The sequence below is a fragment of the Ciconia boyciana genome, chromosome 10, assembly GCF_034638445.1.
Source record: "Ciconia boyciana chromosome 10, ASM3463844v1, whole genome shotgun sequence".
NCBI classification, from domain to species: Eukaryota; Metazoa; Chordata; class Aves; order Ciconiiformes; family Ciconiidae; genus Ciconia; species Ciconia boyciana.
In genome coordinates, this window is record NC_132943.1 from 12,833,394 (window position 1) to 12,858,747 (window position 25,354).

At 41.1% G+C, this 25,354-nt stretch overlaps 2 protein-coding genes across 2 annotated transcripts in view; both read left to right on the plus strand.

Annotated features, from left to right (window-relative positions):
• HACD2 (3-hydroxyacyl-CoA dehydratase 2) overlaps positions 1-12,895 on the plus strand; it is a 28,498-nt gene extending 15,603 nt beyond the window's left edge. The window contains exons 5-7 of the mRNA XM_072873966.1: positions 2,578-2,699; positions 3,379-3,557; positions 5,898-12,895. Coding sequence (XP_072730067.1) covers positions 2,578-2,699; positions 3,379-3,557; positions 5,898-5,980 — 384 coding nt within the window. The 3' untranslated portion in view covers positions 5,981-12,895. The remainder of the gene's footprint in view (positions 1-2,577; positions 2,700-3,378; positions 3,558-5,897) is intronic.
• A 6,090-nt stretch (positions 12,896-18,985) lies between these two features.
• ADCY5 (adenylate cyclase 5) overlaps positions 18,986-25,354 on the plus strand; it is a 220,975-nt gene continuing 214,606 nt past the window's right edge. The window contains exon 1 of the mRNA XM_072875014.1: positions 18,986-19,997. Coding sequence (XP_072731115.1) covers positions 18,987-19,997 — 1,011 coding nt within the window. The 5' untranslated portion in view covers position 18,986. The remainder of the gene's footprint in view (positions 19,998-25,354) is intronic.

The window sequence follows — 25,354 nt, forward strand, 5'->3', positions numbered from 1 at the left end:
AGATAAAGTGTAAAATGTGCTTTGACTTTGTCTAACACCTCCTTCAAAGACTGGCATGAAAAAGTAGAGGAAGAGGAATTGAGTTCTGAGGGTAGCATTGGGCTTAGTGGTTTATTAAGGGTCTACTGTTTATTGGCTGTACTATCTTCCTTATCCTCAACTTGGAAGAGGAACAATAAAAATGCAGCATTAGCAGTGCCTAAATGAATAAGACTCTGGAGAGACTGTTTTGTAAATCAGTTCCCAGGGGTTCAATAATGTGCATCTCAGACTTCTTTATTTGAAGTATTGAAAAATTGTCAGTCCTCAAAGAGATATTCTAATAGTGACAGACTTCTGACAGATCTGTTAGTGTGTAAGAAAATTACTTTTTAATGATTAGCTGTGGAATGTCGTTAAAATATTATGATAAAATGCACTGTAGTCTTCTGTTACTTACTGCACAGAACGGAACTATTTGAACACTGTATAGGTCACTGTTGTATGAAAACTACCGCCAATTTCCAGTATTCTTTCTTCCTTAAATAGGGACACAAGCTATAAAGACACAATAAGTGATTCTTTGTTAAGTGACCTTAACAGGGTTGTGTGTGTCTTTTATAATGGTGTGAACTGTTTTAATAACTTCTAAACACAGTTCTAATATTAAAGTAGATGGGAAAGACTAGACCTGAGAAGGCAGTGTAACAGAAGTCCTGTGACAGAACTGGATTGTAACTGCCAGATTTTCTTCTTCTACGTGTTATCATTCGCTGTTAGCTTCACAGTTTCTTGTCCTTGCTCATGTCCTTGGGTGCTACTTCAAGCTACAAATTTTTGTTTGTTGATTTTACCGACTTCAACAGTTAGGGAAAGAAGTGGGGTTTCAAAGTACACGTTGAAGTCTGTGACGCATAGGTTTAGATGAACTCACTAAGCTGCTACTCCTGATTTGACCAGAAGATGCAGCTCTGGAGTGCTTGTGAAGCATGTTGCTCCTTGGGAACAGCATCATCTGTGAAGTGCTGTTAACTCTTCCAGGTTGAGAACTAAGTCTTGCTTATAAAGCAGACCCCAAACAAGATTAGGATCCTGTAGCAATGTAAAAATAGATTTGGTCTCTTCCCTGAAAATCTTCAAATAAGTTTTGGATTTTGTTCTTTTATGATGAGGTAAGGGAGGTTAATATATAAGCAAATTATCAGAGTTTTATGTGGAAAAAAGACAAGGTGCATTTGCTGCAAAATGCAATGAAAGTAACTTGAAATGCTATACACAGCAGAATATAGATTAACAGCAATTCTACATTTCAAGATATCCCAAGATTTCTGTATAAATCTTTCTGGGTTTTGTAGTCTGTAACAGAAAGCTTTTTATGGGTAATCCTCATGAGCATTTTTACACACAAATAGATGATCAATCTCCTCCTATTAAAAGGTTTCTGATTGCCCATATATTTTCTTGTTCCTTTTTTCATTTGTACATGTACTTTGCCCAAGATGAATAGAGTGTACCACCCACACCTACTGACTTCCCTTTTTTCAGAGTTGGAGGAAAAAAGAAAATGCAGGCCCCTGTGGTTGAGCTCTTTTTGTTCCCATGATCCACTGAATTTGGGCTCAAGGTACTCATACAGCTGAGAATTCTGTTGAAGGGGAGGGAAGGATGGGGAGGGCTGCATAAAAATTATGTTTGCTCTCTCAAGAGTTTGTAGTGTGGGTATGTGATCCCATTTACTTCTTCATCAGTATTATTCCACCTGAAACTTAAACCTCATAATTATGCTCCCAAAACTAATAAATCTAATAATTCATTTTAAAATACATGCTTTTGAAGAGTAACCTTCAAAATATGAAGGGAGTAAAAGCTGGTTCAGTGATGTGTGTCTGAAATAAAAGCTCTAAGAGGTGTAAAGCAGTGAAACATAATAATGCCTTGAGTGTAGCATCAGAGGAACTATGCTGGATACAATAAGCAGAAAAAGGAGCAAGGAACAGTGAAGCAGGTAGTTTTCAAGCTTACCTGAGGTGAGACAATCTGAGCTTTTGTTTCTTCTCCCAGCCTCCATCCTGGTGTTAGCTGTTCTGCTGCTGCTCAAAATTAGGACTCAGTTTCTTATCTATAGAGAGAGGAAAACAGTGCTTCTACTCAGAAGTAGCACGGACTAGGATCAGAATATAAAATCTAAACCAGATATCAAGTTAGACTAATGTGTTAGCTTCCTTTCTGCTTGCTGCACTAGGAAGTAATCATAGGACTGAAATAGAAGCTGGCACTCTATAGGAATGGGAAGAGTTATGAGTTGTTCTCAGCATTTCAGGGATTTCTTGTACTAATTTACCTTGCATAGAACAGGAGATCTTAAGTTATCTGATCACCAAGCAAAGCTGTTGTTAAGCAACTAGAAAAATATGGAGTGTGATAGAAGAGTTTTTTACTGTTGATACTAATGTTGCTTTTAAACTCATTCTTGGAGTCTGTTCTCTAAAATGATGCCGTAAAGCAACCCGTGGGAATTGATTTCTTTGAGGTTTTCCTGGGTCTGGTGAGTAATTAGTAGTGCTTGAATTCATATTGAACATTTTTTCTTTCTTACAGGTACAAACTGAAGATAGTGTCCTGTTGTTTGTAGTGGCCTGGACAATCACCGAGATAATCCGTTATTCTTTTTATACGTTTAGCTTGTTAAACCATCTCCCTTATCTCATCAAATGGGCCAGGTAGGTGGCATAATAGAAATGATAGCCTTAAAACGCTGATTTGACAGGGATATTTATCTTGTAAAATAGTTGCAGTACAAAAAATTAGATTCTACCTTGAGGTAATTGCCCTGTTTGTGAATATGATTTCCTAGCTTCTTTTCAGCAGATTTCTGGGCTAAAAAATCACATTGTAAGCTGAAAGAATAATTTGTCAGAACTCAGTCCCATTTACAAAGTGCTTGTGTTTATCAGAAACTGACATTTAACAGTAAAGGGTAACAGTAAGTAAACTGACATTTAACAGTAACCCTTGAATCCAAGGGTTGTGCTTGTAACAGTCTGTAAGCTCATTGATTAATATCAACTGTGTTTGACCCCATTTTAAGTGATATAATGACCTCTACCAAAGAGTTCAGAAATGAAAGTAACAAAGTGTGTTGAGGGGTGGGTAAGAATAGTTTTAAAGATAGTTTTCAGATCCTCAAAGGTAATCTTTAAATAACTCAAACTGATTGCTGATTTGAATACTTATCTTGCAATAAAATTCACGCCTTGCCAGGCAGTAATCAAATAAGAGCCAAGGGAAATAAATACTGAGTTGGGAATTTAAAATTTGAATATCCATAACAGCATTTAACAAACACTTTGTCAGAGTTTGTCATAACTTTTAATCCTTTCTGTAAATGTTTTGTTCTAGGTATACTTTGTTTATAGTATTGTATCCAATGGGAGTCTCAGGCGAATTACTCACAATATATGCTGCATTACCCTTCGTCAGGCAGTCTGGCTTGTATTCCATTAGTTTACCTAACAAGTACAATTTTTCTTTTGACTACTATACATTCCTGATCCTGGTTATGATCTCTTACATTCCGAGTAAGTATGAGTTTGTTAGGGTTGGGTTTTTGGGTTTTTTTAATATTAAAAGCTGTCACAGGAAAAGCTAATAATTGTGGGATTAACATATATATAACTAACTAATTTTGCAAATTAATTTTGAAAATTATCTAAAGAAAAAAGTCAGAGTTAAAACTGCAGGGATTGCTTTCTACCAACACCTGCAAAACAGTGATACATGTGTTTTTCTCTTACACTTGGAATATTAAATAACTGTGGTACTTCTTGGCAGATGTTGACATCTTCATATTTTTTTTCCCCCCACTTACAGACTTTCAGGAGAACAAAGTTCCAAACAGCTTCTAAAAATTTAGTTCTTTATCAGGAATAAGAACATTGCTTTTGCGTTAGTGGGTAGGGGACCATTTCTGTTGAATTAACTTGAATTGACATAATCTCTGGTGATGTTACTATAGATGGAATGAAGATTTGGCTTTGCTGCTTCAAAATGGGGAATAGGAACACAGAAGCCTTTAGCAAATTTAAATGTGCAAATAAAGTCTAACATGCAGAATAATGTAGTGATGATGTTGCTGCTGTTAGTTGTCTCTGCAGCTATCTTTATATGAATCTTGTTGTTTGTGCAGAATGATAAACTATATTCAAAGATTTAAATTTCAGTAGTGTGGCCATCTCTATAACAAGCACTTACACTTTCAGTGAACCATCTTGTAATTCTGACATCAAGGTTCATAAGTTTTTCCAGCTGTTCTTAAAAAAACACCTGTCATACATTTGTTTCTCCTTGTCCCCCTCCTCCAAAAATGGTGATGTTACTAACTCCAAGCAGCCAGAATAATATCTTTTTTTTTTAGTCAAAATAACCATGAGTATTAATTCATTCTTGTTCAGTAGCTAGATTGCAGTTGGCAGGCCATGTGGGAGAGAACCCACACTGAACCCAAGTAACAATTTTAGCCCGGTTTCTCCATGAAAATTGCTGTCTCTTAAATGAGGTATTTTCTGTGATCTGTTATCATTTGCTGGATGCATAACTTGAATGCAATCTTTTTAAATTTTTTAAAATTATTTTTTAATTGTTATTGTGAATTGGTACGTTAACTCTGAGAACCAACTGCTTGGACTGAAGCAGTCTTAGGTGCCTTTTCACATGAAGGTATTCCTGGGGTATTCCTGAGATACCAGAAAAGCAATGTTCATTGCAGTCACTGATTTGCACCATAGTTCGGTTGTTCATTCATAAAAGCTACCTATGCAGGAGTTATGCCTTCTGAACCCACTGAAGATGGAAATTTTGGGAATGATAATACCACAAGGAAAGCAAGCTTTGAAAACTTGTTAAAAATTGAGTTTTTACATTCTTGATAGTAGCATCTTACCATTTACCTCACTTTAAATCTCTAATTTAGTACTTTTCTAGCAAGATGTCAGTTTTGACAGACAAGATGTCATTAAATTCTTTGCATATAATGGATCCCTGTTACTTAGATTTCTAATGGAGAAACCATGTGGCTCTGTATTCTGTTATGTCTCTGGACAGCTGTATTTGCTCCTTAACACTGGTGGAGTGAATAAGGCTAGGGCGTAAACAATAAGGAAATGAAATATAGGGTAAAGAAAGCCAAGAGGAAAAAATGTTGACCTGAAAAAAAAATTTAGTACACAAATTCAATAGACTTTGTCCTATGCTTATGACAAACACTTTGCATGTGTAACTGATGTAATTTAGGCTGATGCTGACCTTGTTTAATTTTCATATGGTTCACAAAGGTTTAGGGTCTCATGGCAATTTTAGCTTTTGCTGTTTATGTATGTATGTTTTCCATCCCCTACTTTGTTGTTCTGCAAACACACTGTGTAATGTAGTCTTAGAAATAGGAGGAGAAAAAGCTTTGCATGGAGGATAAAGAGAGAAGAGATGAAAGTGGCATCAGTTTTTATAAAGTTCCTTAGATCCTGAAAAAGTGACACTAGAATTATAAGAAATTAAACAAATCTGGAAATTTCATTCTTTCAGAAGGACTTTTTCCTCCCTGCAATGTATTTTCTTTCTATTATGTGTGTGCAGTTCAGGAAACTTTTGTTATCCTGCTTGTATATGCAGAGTTAAATAAGGCATTTTGCATTTAATTAAAAATGTGATTGCTCTAGCAAAAAATAAATAGTACCTGAAGCCTAAGGACAATATCACTTATTATCTTTAAAGAATAAAAGGCAATAGATGACTTGAGCAGAAAGCAGATAAGCATGTTTTCTTTTAATAGAGAATTCGTGACCTTGAGCACGTGACTGTGCATCTTACATTGACATGTAAGCCTCACTTCATACTTTATTTACCTAAGTTTGTTTTCTCTTCAGTCTTTCCTCAGCTGTATTTTCATATGCTACATCAGAGGCGAAAGGTACTCTCCCACACTGAAGAACACAAGAAGTCGGAGTAATTCCAACCCTTTTTCAGAACTTTTCAAACATCACAATGCTGCAGATTTTCAATACCCAGCACATTTATAAAGAATATACCAGGATAAAATAAGTCAGAGGTAAAAGACTAATAATTAAGCAAGAATAACCAATAAGTCTGATTTCACTGAAATTCCACAATGTAAAACATTGAAATAATTTTCAGCTTGCAGTGCTTCAGAAAACTTTTAAACTTTATACAGCTTGCCAGTTAGCCTTTTCCTTTTCATTAAATGATGTCTAAATGGTTTTCATTTATTAGTAAATGCCTGAAGGTTGCAGTGTGACTGATGAAGTTGTACCCACTAAATGCTTGAATTGGGATTATATTACTGATACCTCTTTTTTTAAGTGCTTGACTGCATGCCAGAAACTGTATGTATTGCTGTGAAAGCAAACAATATGCTCTGGAATACTTTAGGATTTTGTTAGAGACTCCAGTGGACAATGTGATCCAGGCAAAGTGTTTGAATTTAGAGAGGGAGGTTGTGTATTTAAAAGGTGATGGGAACAAGAAAGGAAACCAATTATGGGAAATGAGGAGAATGTGGTTCTTTGGGAATTTAAACAGTAGGGTGTTTGACCAGAGTGTGTTCTCTGAAGATCTTGTTTAAGCTGATTACTCAAATCCTAATGTTAATTCAGAGGCTATAATGCTTATCTGAAACATTAAAACTCCTTGAAGTACTGCATTCCTGGATAATTTTTTAACTATTTAAAAAAAAAATAATACTAACTGTAATATTTCTAGTGATATCAGTAATGAATCTAAACAATATAAGGAGGCAGGTCACCCAGAAACAGGTGCAGTTCTCCCTTTTTTTACTTTAAATTATCATCTCTAATCACTGTCCACTATCTCAGTGGTACTCATCTTTCAGTGTTGAGGACTATCTGGTCTACTGTGGAATCATTTGAGGGCCTTTTTCCTCAACCTAACTTTTCTCAAGTGGCTAATCCGTATCACTCTGGCACATCCAAGCAGGCAGTTCCAGGCACTCCGCTTCTGAAATGTTGCAAAGTTATAAGCTGCTTCTTTGAAAGCAGATTATCTCATGTGTTACATGCTGCTTTTGCAGATTGGACAAGCCTTCCCTCATCTGCTCTTTTGAAAGAGCAGAAGACCATAGAAAGTTAAATTTTCCTAGGTGCTTTCTCTGGGTTCTCAGGCTAAGCCTTCCCTTGGGAAGGTAAAACAGAAAATGAAAGAACTGAGAGAACCTTGTGGGAAGGCGGAATGCACTAATGCTGTGTGAGCAGTGCCCCAGGTTATGAACACACTGTTGATTGGGGGTAGAGGGGACACACGGAAGGGACAAAGGGAGCAGGGAAATTAACAGATATCCAAGCAAAGGCAAAAGGAAATGTAGCTTCTGGTCTTTGCTCTGTTAGGAATTGATAGTCGAATAGTCCTGCCTTCACCCAGTCAGAGCCACTAGACAACAACACAAGGACTTCTCTGGCTTCCCTCTTGTAACATCATGCTTTAGCGCACAAATGAGGTGTGACCACTACCATGGTACCTGCAATACTAGTCTTGTGCTGTGCCTGCCAGCACCTCCCCCTGGCCGTGGCCCATATCCGTGTCCCGGTTACTTGTGCTTGACACATTGCAGCTCTCCCTAAACATAGCCAGTAAGTACTAAGGGCACAGGCTCTCTGTTCTAGCACTTGGGGAGAGCTGGATTTACAATTATTTTGGTTTATGTTTGTCAGAGCTATATTTAAAAAAACCCTTTGCATTCTTCAGTAATTTCCTTTGGCTTCATCAAAAAGTCTGACTGAATTTTCCTAGTGCTCAGTAACACATATAACATCTTTCCTGTTCAACACAAACAGGACTATTGTGAGCAGGGAGAAGGTAAGAGACAAAAATGATCTTTGCTTCTATTTTAAACCTTTTGGAGACAGTTACTGGCTGTAATCAAAACCGCTATGGCCATATACAACCTCAAAGTGGTTTTGCATTCAAAGATGCAATAATTTCAATTCATTTCTCCATTAGGTTGCTTGGTGCTTTGTTGCAGTGATCTGAGAAATGTTGCATTATACTGAACTCATTGTACAAAAGTGTAAACTTCCACCTCTGAACAAAACGTCCTTTTGCTTAGACTTGCTATCAAAGGAGCTAGTGTCAGTATTTCTGAAGAATGTCATCTAAAAGATCTGATTTCCTGATGTACTCAGGTTACTGGATATTGTCAACGCTCAGCTCCTGAACTTTTCTTGATTTGATTTCTGTGCCCAAATAAAAGATTTGGTTTCAAATTTGTTGGTCCAATTTGAAGAAAAAAATGGCTGTGTAATATTCCTATATGAAACAAACTCATAGCTCTGTCGATGAGAAAGATGTAGTACAGATCTGTATTAGATAGCATTGGCACTATGGAAAAGCAGAGAGCGCTGCCGGTAGGGAAAAGGCTTGTACAACCAATGTCTTTACTCAATAAGCTTCATTATGGAGCATTTACTTTAATTGAAAATATAAATTTACCACACAAATGCAAATAAACTACAGCCTTTTACAAGAAAACGGCATTACTTTTCCTTTTAAAAGAAAAATAAATTGCTTTGATAGTAAGAAATCTTATCAGCAAAGTTGATTTAAAAATTACATTCTGAAGTATGAACATGCAGTTAGTATGTACAAGAATTCTAGCACTTCAGCTTGCAGTGCTTTTTCAAGTTTAGCTTCCATAGAAACCACTGGAAAGTGATCTTGAGTAAGAACTGTAGTGCGATGCCCTACTACTATTTGGGTTTTTCCCTAATACTGACTTTGGTCACATGTATGGGTGTTTTCCTCCTCATGAAATAAGAATAGATTTCCCCTCATCTGTCACTGAAAATGTAATGTGGTTTATGTGAACTTCATAATAGAAGCTTTGATTAGCACTCTTTGTCACAAATCTAGAGGGTTGGGTTTTTTCCCACAGACTATTTACTTGGCTTGCATTTTTTCCATCAGCATCACCAAACTTCTGCAGCAGACATGTTTCCTGCTTTGGTAGTCTTTGTGTTGTGTGCACTGGTTCAGTCGACAATACTTTATGTTCTACCATGCCAGCTTTGTCCGAGTCAGTCATTACCCTCTAAAAGACCAAGGTTCTTAACCAGTGTATAGTTTACAGCTGGAATTGCAGAAATGTTCATATTGTAAATTACAGTAAGATGCAGGTTACAGTGCAGGTAAATTGTAATTTTTCACAATGTGATGTTTCTATCAATTTTTTTTTTATTTGTCAGTGGAAAGGTTGGCATTTGTGTGGACCAGTCTGCAGTGTCATCTTAAAACCTATCTTTCAGCTTAAAATTTTCATGAGTATACATCAAATCATACATTTTGATGTATATTTATGTCAGTGAAATTTGGGTGAAAAATATATACAGTCATTTTTGTATTTTTTTCTATGTTGTGAAGAATAAAATTGTAATTTTATAAGTCTGATTCACTAAGATTATTATAAGTTAAATGTATTTTTTGTATATTTAGGAATCTGGTAATTACCTGGAGCTCTGAAAGATTAAGCATAGAATTTTTATGCATGTTTGGAAGATATTTCTACTTGATAATGCAGTGAAATGGTTTGTATGCTAAAACACTAGTCCGTGTTGTTGCCTTGTGAAATGATTCTGTGCTCTCTGCCTGGATTTGGCCTACTGATCAGTGATACTAATTGCTATAATCCAAATAAAATAATTCTGAACAAAATATGTTGTATTGTTACTGTTTAAGGAACAAAAGCAGATACTTTATAAATGTGAATTAGGGCTGTATTATTCATTTGTATATAATATGTACCTTGCAATTTACAAGATTCTTTTGGCATACAAAACCTTTGAGCTCAAACAGAAGAATTAAGCAATTTGATATTTTTATGAATGCTCTGCTTTTCACTTTTTTTAAGAGGTATTCATAACAATGTGTTAACTGACTATGTTAACATTCAAACTTACAACTTCCTGAAGGATCCTCAATAGTATATGAGATCTTTGTTCTCCTGTTGTTATCTGTACTCTAGATGGTACTCTACAAAAACAAAATCGTTTGAGTATTATAAATATAGTGGAATGCTTAACTAATGCAACAGAATACTTCAGAGTTCATTTACTGAATATAATATGTCTGCTACCACGGCAACATTCTTAGCATTTTTAACACTTCCTGAGAGATTTAAATACTGTGTCTAGATGCCATTAATGCTCATAAATAACAAGTTATAATTCTCTAACAGGAACTGAGTAGTAGTTGCGGAGTGAGTGCTATTATTCTAGGCATATGCTTGTCATAAGATTGCACAACTACAGTGATGTTTTTGTTTGATTGCAGAAAGGATGAAATAATGTTGTCATGCCGAGCATCAGCACATGTCCTGTGCATGATAGCTGTGACTTAGCACTACTGTGTAATTAAAAACTTATCTTTGAAATGTTACACCGTGAAGAGTGGTGCTGAGCTCCGTTTGTGCCTTAGAATAACTGTTACTGGTTATTTGTGTTTCCTCTTTGCATTTTGAAAACAGTATGTGTGCGAGCAATTTTAGTTACCTAGGGTAATATTAAAAAGTCTGAAAAGCATAAGGATTCTGTGTTTGTAAGCAAATTCATTTCACAACAGTATTTAAGGCTCATCTTAAATAAAGCATTGGCAGTTCTTCATGTAAGACTCGAGGAAGGATCTGTGCTGGTGTGCTGAGTATAAAACAAAAAGGTGTGATTCAGTTTCATTTGGTAGGGACTGAGCATTTCTAGAGTTGGGATTGACTGACTCAAGCCACCCGACTGCCTGGAACTTCCGTTCAATATCAAGTGGCTTTTAAATTCTGCTTCCCATCTCCTAAACAAATACTCTTCCACACTTGTCAGAAGACTTATAATATTGTAGAGAGAATTAATACAGCTTCTGTGGTGGTTTCTGAAGGCTACCTTGAAGCAGCTGGAATTAAAAATGTGGATGGAAAATATAAAGCTCTCTTAATACTGTTGGTCACTGATTTCCAGAATAATACTTTCCTTCACAGATGTGAAAGATCCTAAAGCCCTTTTTGTGTCTTCACAAATTAGCTGGGCATTAGTATTGTCAGAGATGTGTTTTTCTCTTTGATGTGCTGACATTGATAATGTGCTAATACTAGGGAAAGAGATGTTACTGTCAATATTATATCTTAATTTTTCTAGTGTTTTAAGTAGATTTCTATCATTTCAATCTTCCACTATAAAAGCGTAATTCACACTATTTAGAAACACTTCCATGTCTAGTTATACTTGGACAAACTCTGTGTCACAACAAACTGCCTCTCTGTACATTAAACTCATTCCGTATAGTTTGTACATAGAAATTTTACATAACTACATGAGGATGTTGTTATCCGGAAATTCATTAGTGGAAGTTTTTGCAGAGGCTTGTTCAGCTGAATTGTGAACACTGAATTGCATTTTGTCCTGTCTTTTTGACACCTGCTTCAGACAGTCTGTACAATCTTCTGCAAACCATCTGTAGCTGTCATTTAGGCACTGTTAAATATTATAGTAACCATATATAAATATCACTTACAACAAGTGTATGTTAAAAACTTTAATACTGACATTTTCTAGTTTGAACACTTGAATTTGCAGAATAATGTTTGCTGTGTAATCTACATTCAGCCTCTCAGGCGCTACAGTGGGTTAGTCTCACTCTAAAAACAGTGAGTGATAATCTGAAGAATATATATATATATATATATAGGCATTTCAGGTATCTTCTTTAAAATTAGTTTTAAGTTTGTTTGTTCTTTGTTTCTTCTGCACCTAGCACGCCTACAAAAAAATTCAGTTGTGGAGACGATATAGGAAGTGGGGGGGCCTTCCAGTCAGCCTAACGCTAGGTTGCTTTTATGAAATCAGTTTGCCTTTTAGTTAAAGGTTTCTTCAGGTAAAATACAATCTCTTCACTTACTGGATAAGAAAAAGATACTGAGTGCTGGTCTTCTCTACTAAATGACAGTCAATAAAAAGATGAGGTGGAAAAAGAGGGGAGGTACTGGAGGATACAGAGCTACCGTTGTGCTTCCCAAGGAATATTTGGGAGTTGACAAAACATGAAACTTTCTTCCTTTTTTCCTTTTCTCGGGGGATTGGGGGGGGGGGTGGTGTTGTTTGGGTTTGGTTTGTTATTTGTTTGGGTTTTTTAAGGCAGAATAACAGCACTTAATGGAAATGCTGCAATGTTTTGTCTGGTGTGCTGATGACATGAAGTCCCTTTCATTCTCCACCAGGTATTTATTACATGATTATGGGGAACCGGATGCACTGGCTTGGGTGCTCTGTTTTAGTCCTCTGCTCCTGTGTATAAACAATTTCTGGGAAAGTTACTGTTCGGAGCATTAAATGTGTTTCCTTACTCAGCTTTTTGGTGCAATTTAAATTACGTAAACAAAGCACTTAAACTATTCTGAAGTTAGCAAACTGTAACAGTGGAAAAAGCTTTCTTGCATCAGCAAGAAAATGGATGTGAAATTTAAAGTAAGACATTGCTGTGTAGTTTACTTAGCGAGACTGGAAATTAACAGTTGATACTGTCAAAGCCCTACCAGAAGTAAACTGTTGAACTATTCTTCAAAAAGTATTGTCAGATCAAAGGATATGTGGAAATCTGCTCTAGGCACACAGGTGCGTACAAACTGAGGCAGACATAAGCATTCGTGGGCCAGTGTGCTCCAGGTTCCTGGTGATACATGACTGCAGATCAGGCCATAGCTTGACAGATTTTGAAGAAATAAATTGCTGGTGGAAAGATGTAAAACTACTACATACCACTGGTGTTAAAAATCATATGATTTAGTTATTCTCAGTTACATGTTTTAAACTGATACTTGTTTGCAAAATAAACTATCATTGGAGTCCTATTATATAAATTCTTAAGAATAAATGTACTGTACAATGTATTGTTATCTGCCCATTGAAGCTGTGTAATTCAGAATAACTTTTTTAAATAAAAAAAAATTGTCTGGTTTTGTATATTTTTATTCAAGCCTGGCTTTCTCATGAAAACAGGGTAGGCAGTAATTTTTTTTTTTCTGGCCCATTTACCTGTTCCTGACTGGGACTACAGTCACTAAAAAGTACTAGCCAGATTTGAAAGAAGGGTACAAGTCTCAGAAATTCCTACAACTTGTGTCTGTGCTTAGCTCCAGACCATCTACAGTAAATAAGGAGTAAATAAGGAGGGGGGTGGACACAGAAAGTAAGATGAAGACATTTGAGACTAGGTTTTGCTAGTTTTGTGCACAGAGTAACACTTTTCCACGCACCCTCTTGTGGTTCCTTACATAATTAGGACAGTATCAGTCTGGTTTTTTCAGGGTAAATTTGATGGGCAAAACCACCTGACTCTGGGCCCCATTTCCAGGTGTACTGAAGCTAGGCTTCCTGGTAGTGGAAGTTGATGAGTTGCTGGTGTGCTTAGTGCTATAATGACAAGGCCTATCACACACTTCCATTTTAGGCATGTGTGACCTTTAACTGCTGGTGCCCCTTAACTATTTGTGCTTGTACTGCAGATAAGTATAGTGATTTTGTAAGTGGGACTTAAGACTGAGCCTCACTACAGCTTGTGTAAAGGTATTTGATAAACTAGCTTAAAACTGCATAGCTTATGTGCCAAAAGCATAATTGTTCTGCTCTGAGCTTCATACAGGCTACAGGAGTCCACTCGGGACAAATATTTCAGTCGTGCTAACATAGCTTCGATGTTATCCATAGGTAAACCAGCAAGGCTGAATGCTAAGTAGGTATATATGGGCTACAGTTAACAAATGAGTTGCTGTGTTCACAATCTTTGTAAAGAACTGGAATCCTTGGCTACTTTTTTCTTAATGTCAGGATTATGTGAAATCCCTGTGAATGACCACATGAATTATTTGTGTTCTGGTGAATTTTATGATACAATCCTCCTGTATTGCATATGTGCATCCCAGCTCTAGCTTGTCCTAAACAGCATAGGAATGCAAATATTTTTAGTTCTGCATTTGGGGTGAAATGTTGTGGATGCTGCTGTGCAAAAAGCTGATAAACTTGATTCAATAAGCACCTTGTCCTGCTAGGCTTCTATGTACATCTAAAAAACCTAAAAGTCAGTGATGAGTCAGGTTGTTTTGTGTTGGGCTTTTTGTTTATTTTTTAAATGGCTGTGGTTTTGTGTTTTCACAGTTTTCTACTCAATTTTGGTTTTATTCCTTTTGAATCATCAGATTGGGGTTGGGGGGGGGGCAGGGGCAAGAGAATATATAACAGCAGCTTGTTCAGTTTCAGTATTTCATGCCTCCAAGTTGGATTCTTTTATTAGCTCTGGGTTTCAGAGGGCTGCTTTGGACTATGCAAAGATAGTGGGTGAAAGGACCAAGAACCTGTTTCATAAAAGCTTCAGTAGTTTAGGGAGCATAGATATTTTAGAGTTCTGGATTGAATACGTGCATGAAGGCCATGAAAAGTGAAATGTGTGATGTGTGTTCTGAGGTCACTATCTAGATATTATTCCCCATTTTAAGTAAATAATGCAAAGAAAGGATGCTAATGTTTGTCTACTGCACCTGTTGTAATAATGATAAAGTAAAAAATGTTTTGATACAGATTTATAAGGCTACATCTGAAATCAGAATTTGTGTGAACTGTTTGTATGTTGAAGAACTTCAGATCTGTGGTTTACTTAGCTCTCTGACTATACTTGTTTCTCTCATGGCTTCCTGAAGGATCTTGTAGAGTTGATATCATTCTAGTAATTTTGTACTAGGGTTTTCTAAATCTTCCATGTCTCTACTTCCATTTAGGTATTATTTTAACCAGAGAAATACTTTTTCAAAAAGAGAGAAGCCCAAAGAGGCAGGGTTCAATTTGAATCCAGATTTGCTTAAATTATGATTGAAGGTACCTAATGGAATTTTGTCCCCCTCAAAAAAGTAATAGCTTTTATGATTGGGTGAATAGAATTTGTGAAGGCTAGGCTAGAGTGGAAGGTGGAACATTAGCCTTTCTGGATAAGGAATAGTAAGTTTCTCTGTTTTGGCACTACATGGTCTTGTGATATTTGTGTGTGTTGATCTCTATGAACAGAGCAAGTAAATATTCTCATTTTACAGATTAGAATATAAAGAATACTTGTATTGACTAAGGTCATAGTTTGTCAATAGCCATGTTGGGACTGAGATACAGAAGCTCCTCACATTTACAGTCCTTCTTCAGAAATTGACTGAACTAAGTTATGAAAGGAGAAGGTAACTGCTATCTATGTGTAATTTATTAACAGAGAATAATTGCCTGAATGTTCTTATAATAAATGTTAGACATTTTTAAATGACTTTACAGCTGCCACCCAGGATATGTTCTTGTTTTGCTTTCTTGCGTAACTCTTTTGGGTGAGACAAACATAGTTCTTTATCTGCCATTTATAATCAGATTCCTGAATTAGAAACAAGAGCCAGGGCTTGAAGAAACTACATGTTAGATTGAAAGCTGTAGGTAAGCTGTCCGTATTATAATCTATGTCCTTAATATTACAATATCCTACTAGTTACCTTTCTTCTACTACAGTTCCAAGATACAAGATCCAGTAATATGATCACCTAAGAGTAGGCATTAGTTTTAAGATTTTTAGTATCTGTGTGGAATCTTACATTTTCTTTGTCATAGCCCTATATGTCCTCATTGCGTGAAGTGCCTGATTATTTGGCACTACTCTTTGCTTCTAATACAGCATCCTTGTTGTTTTCACAAGTTACAGATTTCTTACAGAATCTCTTATAACTGTTCCTTTACCTTTCTTTAAACTTGCCACCTCATATTTACCTACCTGTTTTTAAAGTTACAAACTTTCGGTTGAAGACTTCTTTTCCCCTCTAGCAAGGACAAAGCTTTTTTCCCCTCTGGCTAAGGAATTTTTTTAAAAAAACAACTTTGATGTCTTCAGCTTTAGCATCAATTATTGTAACATTAAAAAAGCAAAACTATTCATATGTCAAACAAAATGACATAGTGAAAAGAAACCATATGATACTCTAGAATTGAAACTACCGGTTTCTGGTACCTGTATACATAAACTGTCTGGAAAAGGGGCTATAGCTTACTGTACAGTGGAATCCTGCCTTGGATTCAGGCTTCCAGAGGCTATCATGATGCAAAAGCTAAATAAGACCTGACTTAGTCCCAGTGGTGAAACATAAAAACCTTAAAATTATTTGGCCCATTACCTGAGCAATACTTTGTTGATATCCAGAACTAAATGTACTAAGATGTTGATATTGGATCCGGAATGTGCCTGGTTCTTATATGTACCTACTTAGTCATTTTCTGTCAAGCAGAATTAGTTTTAAACATGAAGTTGTTGCGGGTCATCTTTCTCCCTTTACTTGGTTTTACAGTTGCACATTTTTGTGAAAAAGCGAGATCTTTTTCTGCTGGCTTTGAGAGAACTCCAAAATGGGACTTTGTACACAAAACAAAAAGACCTGTCCCAATTTACAACTCACTGAAGAATCATTTCACTGTCTTTATCCCTAGAGTTCAGGCACTGTGCAGCCAGAGTAACCAGCCACGGAATTTTTGAGTTTTGTTCTACTCTAGTATATGGATAGTGACAGCGTTGTATAATATCCCAAGAAAAGATAAATTCCATCTGAAAGACAGTAGTATTTATATATAAAAATGTCTCCTCAGGGAAGGGGAACTGTGAATGCAGTCTTCATCAGCTGCAGTATGTTGCATCTGACAGGAAAATGCCACATAAGTGAGCACCACTATAGTTGCATGCATTTTTTTAGTGAAAATCTTTAACGGTGTATTCCTGCTAAGTAAAAGATGCTCTGTGGAAGCAGCTGCTGAAAATTCAGCATATGCTTTTACAAACCTTCACTGAAATGCAGAAAGGCCTAAATTGCTGTAGTTTGTGGAGTTACTTGCAAGTGTAAAGGACATGTGAAGGGCTTGTGTTTGGAAGGTTATCTGTTTTTTCCAACTGTATCCACCAATGCTACCTCTCTACAAACCTTGCCTTATCTCTGTCCCTTGATAACCACAGCTTCAGCACTACTACTACTAAGGGCTACTTGTCAGCAGGGATTTTAGACGTTTGGACAAACACATAGACAATTATCAGTTTCAGCTACTTAAGCTAAGCAGTTATCTGATTTGACAGTTTATTTTTAATAAAATGTGATACAGAACATCAAGCGATAATATTATTCGTAGTACATATGATGCTTACCTTCAAAACACTGTAAATCATTAATTGGCTAACACACCTGCAGAAAGAGGGGATCACCTAAGAGAACATTGTAGAAGAGTCTGGTGTTTGGAACGTGTTGGGAACAGCTGTGGTATCCTCCCCGTGCCCCCTGACCAGTCTGGCTAACCAGGTTAGAGAATATATCCTCCAGTAAGACTGTGCCACAACACCGTCAGATGAAAACGTGGGCTGTAGCTTAGGTGGTTGAAAAAAAAAAAAACCAAACCCAAAGCCTTAATTGCTGTGTTAGTAGTAGGTCCAGTAATAGGTATCGAGGTTGGGAGAGGTTTTTTTGGGGCTTCACCTTCCTCTATTCACCAGTGTTTTGGCCACCGGTGCTTGGTGTCGACGTCTCTGTCGCCTCGAGCAGGAAGCAGTCCCCCTTTCCCCCCTTCCTCCAGGGAAAGCTACCACACAAGAGCTCCCAGCCTTGAAGATGAGGCAGAACACCAAGATAACCCCGTCTGCCTCCCGTTACAGCGGGGACTGGCAAAACCTCGCCGCTCTCGGGCGGGCGGGACCGGCAGTAGGGGCTGTCCCTTGGAGGGCACCTCAGGGAGCGCCCTCGGGAGGCGCCAACAGCCTTCGCGACGCGCGGAGCGCCGAAGGAGTTAACGGCCGCTCCGCGGCGGCCCGCCCCTTGGCCGCGCGCATTGGCGGGCCGGCTGGCGGCGGCGACCAATGGCGGCGGGCGGCGGCGGGGGGCGCGCCAATGGGGGCCGGCGGGGGGCGGTGGCGGGGGCCGGCGCGGCCGGCGCCCGATTGAATGGGGAGTACAAAGAGGCGCGGGGCTGGGGCGGGCCGCTGCCGCCGTTCCTGGCAGAGACGCGCGCGGGGCCGCTGCCGCCCGTAGCCCCGCGCCGACGCCGCCGCTGCTCTGACAGCGCGGGGGAGGGAGCGCCGAGCCCCCGCCTCCTTGCTTTTTTTTTTCCTTTCCCTTCAGATTTGCTCGTTTCTCCCCTTCCCCGGTGCCCGTGGGAGAGGGGCTCCCGCCGCCCGAAGGCACCGCGGCGAAGCGGGACCGGCGGCGGCCGTGTGCATGAGCAGTGCGGGTGCCGCCGGCTCTGCCTTGCCGCCGGGGCTCCGCCGCTGGGAGGCGAGGCGAGGCAGGGGCGCCGCCGCCGCAGCCCGGCCCGCCCCGGGCAGCCCCCCCGCCGCGCCCAGGGCCCCCTCGGCAGGGGATGCTCCCGCCGCCGCCGGCTGCCGCGGCCCTACGAGCCTGAGCCTCCGTGCCCTTCCCGCCGACCGGCCCGCGGCGAAGCCGCCCGCCTCCCCGCGGGGCGGCCGGTGTCGCCGCCCGCCCGCCCCGCGCCCGGCCCCGAGCGGCGGGTGCCGGGCCGGCGCGGCGCGCTGCGATGCGGCTCCCCCGCGGCGCCCGGAGCCCCTGCGGCCGCTGCGGCTCGGCTGAGGGCGAGCTGCCGTGAGGCGGGGGCGTCCCGGCCCCGGCGGTGCCGAGCTCGCTCGGGGGTGTGGAAGCACCGGGGCCGGCGATGGCGCCCGCCACCGCCGCGCTGCCCTGAGGGCCCCGCCGGGGAGACCCCGGCTCTGGGGGACGCCCGGCTGCTCCGGAGACTTTGGGGACGTTTGCGGGTTTTGCCTTTTCCTCCTCCCCCTCCCCCTCCCCCTGCTGTCTTTTGGGGTCTTCTCCCAGCTGCTCGTCCCCTGTGGCGGGGGAGCCCCCTGCGCCTGCTTGGCTTTACCCCCTCGCCCGCTGCCCCTTCCCTCAGGGCATGTCCCGGTCCAACAGCGTCAGCCCCCCGGGCTTCGGCGGCCCTGCGCCCTGGGCAGGCACCGAGCAGCACCGCTCGGCCTGGGGCGAAGCGGAGGCCCGGGCCAATGGCTACTCCTACCCACCGCCGCCCAACAGGTCCTCGGGCAAGAAGGCGTCCCGCATGTCGAGCAGGTGGAGGAGCGAGGAAGACTACGAGCCCCAGGCAAGCCGGAGCCGTGGGGAGAGTGGCTGCAGGATGATGAGCTTTAGGTCCAAATCTGCCTGGCAGGAGCACGGTGACGACAGCCGACGTCACCAGTCCCGCCACCCGCCTGGCAGTGATTCCCCCGCTGCCCCCAACAATGCCAGCCCCCGGCAGCTGGGGGAGCAGGGGGAGGTACGGCCCCGGTCCGTGGAGCTGGGGCTGGAGGAGAAACGCATCAAGGCCAAGACTGAGGAGCTGGAGGAGGAGGACGGGGACGAGGGGGACTCCGAGGCGGCCTTCTCCATGGGCAGCTGTTGCAGCAGCCTGCTGCAAATCTTCAGGTCCAAGAAGTTCCAGTCGGAGAAACTGGAGCGCCTCTATCAGCGCTACTTCTTCCGGCTCAACCAGAGCAGCCTCACCATGCTCATGGCCGTGCTGGTGCTGGTCTGCGTGGTCATGCTGATCTTCCATGCTGCGCATGGCCACTATGAGGTATCCTACGTCGTGGTGCTCTCTCTGGCCATCCTGCTGATGGTGGTGCTCTGCATAGTGTGCAACCGCAACGACTTCCACCAGGACCATATGTGGTTGGCGTGCTACTCTGTCATCCTGGTGATCCTGGCAGTGCAAGTGGTAGGGGTTCTGCTGGTGTGGCCCAGGAGCGCCTCGGAGGGCATCTGGTGGACCGTCTTCTTTATCTACAGCATCTACACGCTGCTGCCAGTGCGGATGAGGGCCGCGGTCATCAGCGGGGTGGTGCTCTCCGCCATCCACCTGGCCGTCTCCCTCAAGATCAACGCGGAGGATAAGTTCCTCCTGAAGCAGGTAGGCGAGCCCCGAGCCGGTCTGGGTGTGCGCTCGGCAGCCCCCACCTGCCCGCTGCATTGAAGGGTGAGGAAAGTGGGGTTGTCTGACTTCCACAGGCCTACCCGACGCTGGAAGGCTGACGGGGCTTTCTATCCAACCCCTAGGTTACCTGCCACAAGATGGGATGTTGTACAATGTGGTAGCTAGCCTGTAATCTTGCTTCTTTTATAGCTGTGGTGTTTCCTCGTTGCTGCTTTTCATTAAGGCTCTAAACATTTAAGAAATGTGCCTTACTGGTTTCCTGTGACTGCTGCTCCAGTGCTGTCAGCCAGCCCTGCTAATGCCCTTCAGTTGTATTTAATGTAAACAGCTCTGCATTAAGCACACCTGTGGAATGGTATCCGCATGTGCTGCCGTGATACTGAGAAATGTGTGGAAAGTCTTGCCATTTTTATCGACTAGAGGTTATCCTCATGTGTCACCCTCGAATCTGGGTTCGGTGTCAGCACAGTGCTCGCTTAGGCATTGGAGAGTGTGCTCTACGGGAATGTGGAATAAGCTTTTGGTTTAGCAGGAGGGTGTTTGCTTTGAGATGTGCTGGAAATATCTATGGTGAAGAAGCCCAGAGTTCATATACACCCAGAAAAAAAAGTTTTTTTAAAAAAAAGTATAAATGCAGATTATTATTTAGCTGTGATATCATGTTTAACTGGAGCAGCTCAATTCATGGGAACAATAAGACTATTATTGAATGCATTACAGTGCAATTTTTAATTACCATATCTGTATAAACAATAGCAATACAAGGCGCCACTCTTCTTTTCAAGTGAAGCAAGCAGCCTTGGGGCTCATGTGCTTTAAGCTTACCAGACACCTTGGCAATCGGGAAACCATTGACTCAGAACGTCGTAGCTATGTGGTAATCACCATCCCTCTGATGAGCAGGACTCTGAACAAGGATGAGCCTGTCACAGAGTCAGCCCTGATGCTTGTATGTAACTGGGGATTGTTTATTAAAATCAGGTGATTGGTAGCTTTACAGCCCTATTGCATAATAAAAAATAAAGCCTTGTGCTTGCAGTGCCTGCCTTGAGTCTTACTTCTAAGTTGTTTTGAATTCCACCTATTGCAATGTCAGGAAAAGTTGTAGGGCATAAATAAAACTTCAGTAGGATGGGGCTGTTGCTGCTCAGCTCTACAAAATAGCCCATGAAATTACTCTTTCTTGCCCCCTTCCATTCTCTTCCCCTCACCCCCTGCCCAGTTAAGCCTGCTTGGACAGTTTCTGGCTTTGTTCTTAGGTTGTTACAGTTATTTTTATAAACTGTACATGGCATATTTTTCTTATGCTTGATATAAACAGCTTTTTGTACATTTCCGGCAGAGCATACACTGTAAGCAGGACAGTTGCTGTTTTTCTGCTTGACTTGGAAAAGTTTGCTGATGGCCCCAGCTCTTCCTTGCTGGGGCTCTGGTCCTGCAAAGCCTGGTGCGTGCTCTTAACTTTATAAACCGAGACTTGTTCTATTAAGTTCAGTGTATTTGGAGACTGTATTCTTACATATGAAGGCAAAGCTCGTCATGATTATGGCCAGAAGACTTGTCAGTCTGTTACGAGCAAAGTTGAGTTTAGAGGATACTAACGAATGCATAAAATATCGTTACACTGGAAAGTGTTGGTAACTGTATTTTAATGGAAAGGAGCCTAAATCACAAAGGCCAAATGATTGACTTCCTCAGTGGAGAATTTGGGATAATGATAGCTCCCTCCCTTTCCAAATGCAGCAGGGTTATTTGTACAAGGCTGAGCTTGTGTATAAATGTGCACTTGTTGAAGGTAAAAGCACGGGTAGTAGGTGATGGTACAGTAAGCACAAATCCATGCATTATGCAGTTGCTTTGCCTTTCATACCAGCGCTGGGTTTTCCTGCAGGTTGGCAATAAATGCTGAGTTAAAGAGGAATGTCTTAGGAGTACTCTTACTTTGTTTTTAAGGGCAGAGTGTCTCTCCATATTGCATATTTATTTTTCCTACTAACACCAAATGCTGGTATCTTGCTGTGGTCCACGTTAGCGTAGCTCTGGCTGAATTCAGTGGGGTTGTACAAGGCCAAGAATCAGATTCCTTGCACGTTTGCGTATGAACATGAGCTGCTATCTCTGGCTGTCTGATAGAAAAATCTGTTTCTGCCGAGCACATTGCCTCACAGTTATTAACAGGCCTTCATCGGCTGGGCTGTATTTCATTGCCATGGAGATCTGTTGTGTTCAGCTCTGCCCCACTGATGCATGCAAGCCCTATTTTCCCCCTTCAAACTAACAGGGGTGAAGGTAGATGAAGACCAGATAAATCGAGAAGAGGGTGTTAAGTTGTTTTCAGTGACTTCATGCTGGCAGTCACATCAGCCTGGGTTTTGTGGGGCAGGAGTGGATGTGAATGCATTTGTGACTACGTGACCAGATGGTTCTTTATCCACAGCAGTCACAGAAGAAAGGCTGGTTAGGATGTGTATCCCCTTTCCTCTCTTTTTCATGGCTTTTTTTAACCATAATACTTAAACGAGTTCTTCTTTGTGTGGGCTTTTTTCTTTTAATCTTCTTCCAGTTGTTTCCAAGCCAGGAAAAATCATACACTCTTGTTATGATCCACTAACATTCAAAGCCGAGGGACTCTTGTGTAGATTCCTGAGCACTTTTGTGAGGCTCAGGAGCCCGTTAAAAACCTCACTGCTCCTCTTTCTTAAGAGAGTTAAATTCTTGGTTGTAGGTCCCTTTCAGGAGAAAGGCGACTTGTTGGATTCCCTTGCTGAGGATGCATGATTTTATTGTCTGAATTACCTTCTCCTAGCACTACTGGACTTCTCTGTCACCAAACTCTCTGGTCTGAGGCTATGCTAGGCAGGCTTCATGAAATGGTTAAGGCGGTCTGCTATTTCTGAAGCAGTAAGGTGACAGGAGTAATGGTAGTTGTGATTGTTCAGTCTTAACTGAGCTGCTTTTTTAATAATTCTTCTGGGGTCACTGGACTTTGAAAGTAGGCTCTGACTTCTGTTTGCTACCTGGAGGAGTCTGGGGTCTGTCTTTCGGGAGTGCCCTGAGCACCCCTAGCAACAGCAGCAGGTATACTTGGTACCACTGCGAGTCTGATCGGGTAGGGGCGATGATCTTGGCTTCTTGAATTGATGTTTGATTGGAACAAAAAAATGCTAATTAATACATATTATTGCATTATATTCAAAAGTTATCCAATGCTGAGGGAGGGGAGAAAAAGAAATCGTGTGTTTGAGAATTTACTCGCATCCAAAGACTGCTGCTGGAAGCAGAGCACATTAAATGTGTAACACTCCACCAACTACAAATCTTGATTGCTTAAAGGTTTTTCTTGTGTACCTATGATCAATTAGATCATAGGTACACAAGAGGGTACTAGAGGGACTGCTTTTGGACTCATTGGGGAGGGGATGACTGCATTTGTCTTCAGGTTTGTGCCCTTGTGTTCTAGGACAGTTTGGATTACAAATGTGTTTCGATGCACATAAGTCTGTGTCTTCCTCTCTTTGTATATATATAGTGTATCTCTTTTTAGGCCAGCCTTTTCCATGTGTTCGTTTTCATACGCTTCAGGGCTCTGAAAACACATTCAACTCCAGGGTTCATACAAGAAGTATTTTACGTGCGAATGAGACTATCTAATACTTAACTGAGAAGGAAATATACTATTTATCCATAAACTGTCTTGCATTCACAACAAAGATGATACTGAGATTTATTCTATGTTCTGGTAGAAACAAACTACCTAGTGGACCCACAAACTTGTACAGATGCATGGGAAGAACTTACAGCATATGGGTTGCAGATGCTTAGCTGAAGTCATGTGAGTAGAGCAGCTGCCCTCAGTGCAGATAGTCTTGAGTAAGCACTGTCATTTTTTTAAGACTAGGGGCCAAGGGACAGGGAGTTTCACAACAGAGTTTTTTGGGCTCTGAATCAGACTTAAAAAGGAATGGGGATTGTGGGTGGGGGACCAGGGGTAAGGGTAAGAATGCCGTATACAAACATCAAACAAACCTGTGGACTGAGGTTAGATTTACTCCTGTTTTCCCATCCAAACCTGTTTTATTGTAACTTTCTGAGGTTCCTTGTTCAAGGATACAGTTAAGCCTTTGTAGTTTATTAACTCAGTGTGAGTAGGTGACTGTTAAGGTACCATGAAAACAGAAGACAGGGAAAGAGAAATACTACTTTTTTTTTTTGTCTTGTGTCAGTAACCTCATCGAAAGAGAAACTGCAATGCTCTGATCTCTTTCCTCCCCAAATACTACTGCAAACCTTCTGCAAAGGATCTCTGATAGCACAGTGCTGAACAGCTGCCCCACCACATGGCTCTTGTTTTATGGCACTCTGATTCAAGGCTCCTGATATTGAGCTCCTTGTTGCTCGGCCCCTTTCCATACGCCTCCATCATAACAACATTACATTAGTACTCCTCATCCTTCACTTCTGAGAACTGTGTACGTGTTGGCCTTTCTCCCTGTCAGTCCATGTTAATGGTACATGATTGATCCGCAGCTGCGTGGTGGCTCTCTTGAAAGTGTAGCATTTCAGTTTAACCATTTCTAGGGAGATGTTGGTATGAAAACATGTGCAGTCTCTCTTTTTCATTTCCCTAAATAAACTCTCACTTCAGCAGGGCTAAAAACAAATTCTTACTGTAATAGGATATCAACTTGAGTCTTGTGGATATCTTCTAGCATCTCATAAAGATGCTTTTTAGATGTAATTTAAATGGCATTCAACGAGAAGCTAGTCACATAGCAGGAGAAATAGTACTGTATGTTCCATCTCAGCCTTAGCGTTCTTAAGATATGTAGGTGATGACTGATTTCGAGACTAACAGATTCTCACAAGTGTGTTAATCAAGTCACTGTATTACACTTTCATTGTCTTCGAGTGGCCTTTATTCATAAAGAAGGAGAGATGAGCTACCTGAAATGCAGATAGATTTGTGTGTCACTTTTCTTATGGTTGTTTGCTGCCTGTTTTACTTCTGTCCACCTGGAAAATAAATTTGAGTAATGTTCATTTAGGATGTGATTTTAAGGCACTGTGCCACATGGGGCCAGATACCATGTGCCTCAAACAGCACTTAATGTCCTGTTCTGCATAAACATTCATATCAGTAGAGCTCTCAGGCAGTAAGATGTGCTCCAGCACTGCTAACAACTGAAGAATCTGCCTGAGCAGCAGTTTGACTGAAGTTAGTAAAAATTGATGATTTGCGGTCTTCTGTTCAGGGAAAAAATGGCAACCCGAAATATTCAGTAACTGTTGCATTGGTAGTTGCCTCCCTAGTGTAATTCTGTAACAGACGTAAT